This window comes from Habropoda laboriosa, unplaced genomic scaffold (assembly GCF_001263275.1).
Source record: "Habropoda laboriosa isolate 0110345459 unplaced genomic scaffold, ASM126327v1 scaffold158, whole genome shotgun sequence".
Classification (NCBI taxonomy): domain Eukaryota; kingdom Metazoa; phylum Arthropoda; class Insecta; order Hymenoptera; family Apidae; genus Habropoda; species Habropoda laboriosa.
This window is the reverse complement of record NW_017100280.1, coordinates 690,219-693,883: the sequence shown is the minus strand read 5'-3', so window position 1 is coordinate 693,883 and position 3,665 is coordinate 690,219. Positions and strand designations below refer to the sequence as shown.

At 31.8% G+C, this 3,665-nt stretch overlaps 1 protein-coding gene across 1 annotated transcript in view; it reads right to left on the bottom strand.

The window, feature by feature from the left end:
- LOC108573587 (tyrosine-protein phosphatase 10D) overlaps window positions 1–3,665 on the bottom strand; it is an 89,009-nt gene that overhangs the window by 22,937 nt on the left and 62,407 nt on the right. Inside the window, exons 3-5 of the mRNA XM_017936050.1 lie at window positions 3,663–3,665; window positions 2,920–3,126; window positions 1,973–2,326 (exon numbers count right to left, since the gene is read on the bottom strand). The exon at window positions 3,663–3,665 is cut by the window's right edge and continues 264 nt beyond it. Coding sequence (XP_017791539.1) covers window positions 1,973–2,326; window positions 2,920–3,126; window positions 3,663–3,665 — 564 coding nt within the window. The remainder of the gene's footprint in view (window positions 1–1,972; window positions 2,327–2,919; window positions 3,127–3,662) is intronic.

The window sequence follows — 3,665 nt, the reverse complement described above, 5'->3', positions numbered from 1 at the left end:
GTCGATAAATTTATTTCAGGGAATATTAAATATATTTTTTGTAATATGCACTGCTCCCGAAAAAAAATTGCAACATCTAGAAATTGGGGTTGCACAAATCTAGAAATCAGATTTGTTTTTTCGGGCTACTTTTTTTAATAAATAAAATCTTTTTTAACCAATTTTCATTCATTTTTTCCTTTCAATACCCCAAACAATATATGTACATATACAAATTTCAGATTTGTGCCATTTCATTTGTAAGGTGTTGCAATTTTTTTGGCGAGTAGTGTATTTTCATGTGTAAATTTGTTAGTACTGCGATGTACAAAATCATCGCTTATTGACAGCAACGATATAATGCTTGCCAGTAAAATTCGTCGATGTGTTTAAAGTCTGTGCTCCTGAAGTTATCAATATGTATAAATTTCTAAAAATTGTTAACATATTTATGAATAGTAAATTACATTTGAACAGGAAAATATATACTTTGATACTGCTTAGAGAATCATTTTCAATAAAAAATCAAATATACAGAGTGAGTCACGTAACTTGTCCACCCTGAATAACTACTAAAATATATGTTCTACAAAAGAAAGTGTTTTTGCATAGAAATTGCACTGTATCGAAAGAAACATATGATACTGAAACGGTATTTTCAAATAACATATTTGTTTACGAGCTATCAAGGTGATTTTGAATTTTTTAAATGAAACGTGTACTACTATAAAATGGTAAAGAAGTGGATAATTTCTGTCCTTAATTAGCAGATTGCACAGGTGTATCAAAGTCAACAGGCATCACTTTGAGTACCTACTGTAATTAAGGTAAGTAGCGGGACCACGAACAACGTTTTTGCAAACATCTCGCTAGTCATTAGATTTCGGACAGATAGAGCTTAATACTTTCTTGTAGAAAATTTAGAGCTCTTTTAAATTTCGTTACAAAAAGGTACGCATTTTGTTTAAAAAATTTAAGGTCACCTTGATATCTCGTATACATAAAAAAAAATCGTTTCAGCATCATATGTTCCCTTCGATACCGTGCAATTTATATATAAAACACTTTTTTGTAGAACACGTACTTTAAAAATTATTCGGGTGGACAAGTTATGTGACTCATGCATAGCGTTGCTTTCTATGTAAGCACTGTACTGATAAATCATGCACAAAACACTTTTCCTTCCTTCCTTTCTTTTAGTTCTTCAGTTCCCCTAAAATATTTTACCTTATTGCTCAACAAACTTCCAAATTAGAGTAACAACTTAACTCCCTACTCTAAATACCACTTTGCACTTACTTTAAATTACAAATCACTCAGCTAATAATTTTGAAAGATAAGAAAACCGTGGAAACGATTCTCTTAAAAATGAAAAATAAAAATAAAGAGCACTCTCTTCAAAGTACAGAAAAGGTGAAAAATCTCTGGTGGCTGGGAAAAAGAGTATGAGTCGAAGTTTGGTCGAATAGGATAAGTAAGCTAATATATTCTACGTTGTTGTTCTTTGCTTATGGTTCTAATAGTACAACTCAATGTCACTTCTTTCACGCTTTTTTACATAAGATTCTAATAATATATGTCAAAAATAGAGTATAATAAGTATAATACAGTATATTATAAGTGCTTCTCTACAAAATTAACCCTTTGCACTCGAGAGGCGACTAAGAAACGACACTATTGTATACCACTTCGTAAATAATTAATGGAGACGCCCTTAAGGCTGACATTCTCCAGGACAGCAGGTCTATGGACCTCTATAACTTGTTCATCATATACTAGAGGTCTAAGCAATAAAATAGTTTGAAAGAACAAACTTCGAAGTGTTACAAAGTCTTGTATTACATAAAAATATTGAAAATAAAATAGTTATATTCGTTAATATACATACTGAATTTGTTGAATATACTTTGAAAAAATTTCATCAATTTTGACTTATATTCTTTTCACCAGAGAAATATATTCAACGAGGAAATAAAATATACAAAACACTCACTTAAAGTAACATCTCCGTTAGCTGGCCAGCTGGTAACCTTGCCTGAGACCGTTTTCACAACAACCTGGTAAGTTTTCCCTGGTTCCAAATCTTTGAATTCCCATTTACTTTCATCGTCTCTGTTTCTAGTAACTGGCGCTAGCCTTCTGTTACCCCCTAAGGATATTTGATACTTATCGAATTCAGAGAATCCTTCTGGGGGATTCCAGAAGACACGGAAAGAAGTGGATGTTATCGAGGACTTGTCGAAGGTAACGTTCAGGGGACGTAATGGCACAGTTCGATACTGAGCCGTTGTCGGGGCAGAAGTTTCGTCCTCCGATACCGTTTGCACGGAAATATTGTAAGCTCTGCCTGTGTTGATTAGAAATGAAAAAGTTTAAATGATAAAACTGATATCTTGGTTTCAACTTACTAGTATAAATGTAAACAAAAAAGAGGGAAATTAATAATGAAAGGTTGTTAAATCATATAACAATTTAAAAATGTTTGTACCGTTAATTTCGTAAAACAATAAATAGCAACAGTTACAATGTTATATGTGAAATTCTATAGTGAGAATTATATTAAAAATAAATTACTGCAATGTACATCTTAACAATTTCGAATTGAAAGCAAATTTTGAAAGTCAAAACTAACTAATATCTTATTAATAGTATGAGTACAACACTGATTGTCAATAAACGAATGTCACTGGTAACTTTAACATACGTAGGTAATTAAAAAGACGAAAAACAGTATTATTAAACGAGCATCGTAAGCAAGATTTTAACACTGTTAAATACAATATCTGAGGGTGCTAAATAAAATAATTTACGCAAATAACTTGAAGTGGATAAATGCAACAAACTGTTCTTTCAACTATTTTAGTATAATAGATATCTAAATATATTCAACTATTTTAGTAAATATCTAAATATATTCAACTATTTTAGTAAATATCTTACCAGGGACAAGTCCTTTGAAAGCAGCCTGTGCAGGCCCAGGGGGTTCCCCTTCTTTCTCCACATAAAGAACAGATTCTATGGCATCAGCAGGATCTATACTAACTTTGTAATGGGTGTAAATCCCAGCAGGATAAGGCGGCTGCCAGAGGACCAATAAGGTCGTTTCATTTCTAAACCATACGATGAACTTCCCCGGTGTGTTAGGTTCTATAAAAATCAGAAAAATTTGAAAAATTTCTTTATTACAGTTTGAACAAAAATTCTGCAGAACTGAAATATTCAATACAATTCATCAATGTGATGAAAAATATGGAGCATGTACTAAACGTAATGTATGCACAAATTTTTAAAAACTGAATATCACGAAAAAATATTTCTCACTACTATCGTATGGACCATAAATTATTTTTTGCTTAAAATCAAAATTCTTCCGATTGATAATGCTTCTGCATGGCTAAAATATAATTTCGTATTATCCTCGTCGAAAATTCAATTAAACCGAACCGATTCGTACAAGAATCGAATATTTCGATTAAAAATTACCGCTTCAAATCCAAATTCGAAAAGCTGTTACTCCAATATCGTAACGTTTTTAGTTTCTGAACTTACTAAACCGTACACTTAACGAGAATGTGTATTACACATTTCATGCAAAATTCTCGCGAAACGTGAATTATTCGGAAATAAAACGTAACTTTGCGGAACGAAAAATGGTAAGCACGAGTGGAGCTCAATTCACTTACTTG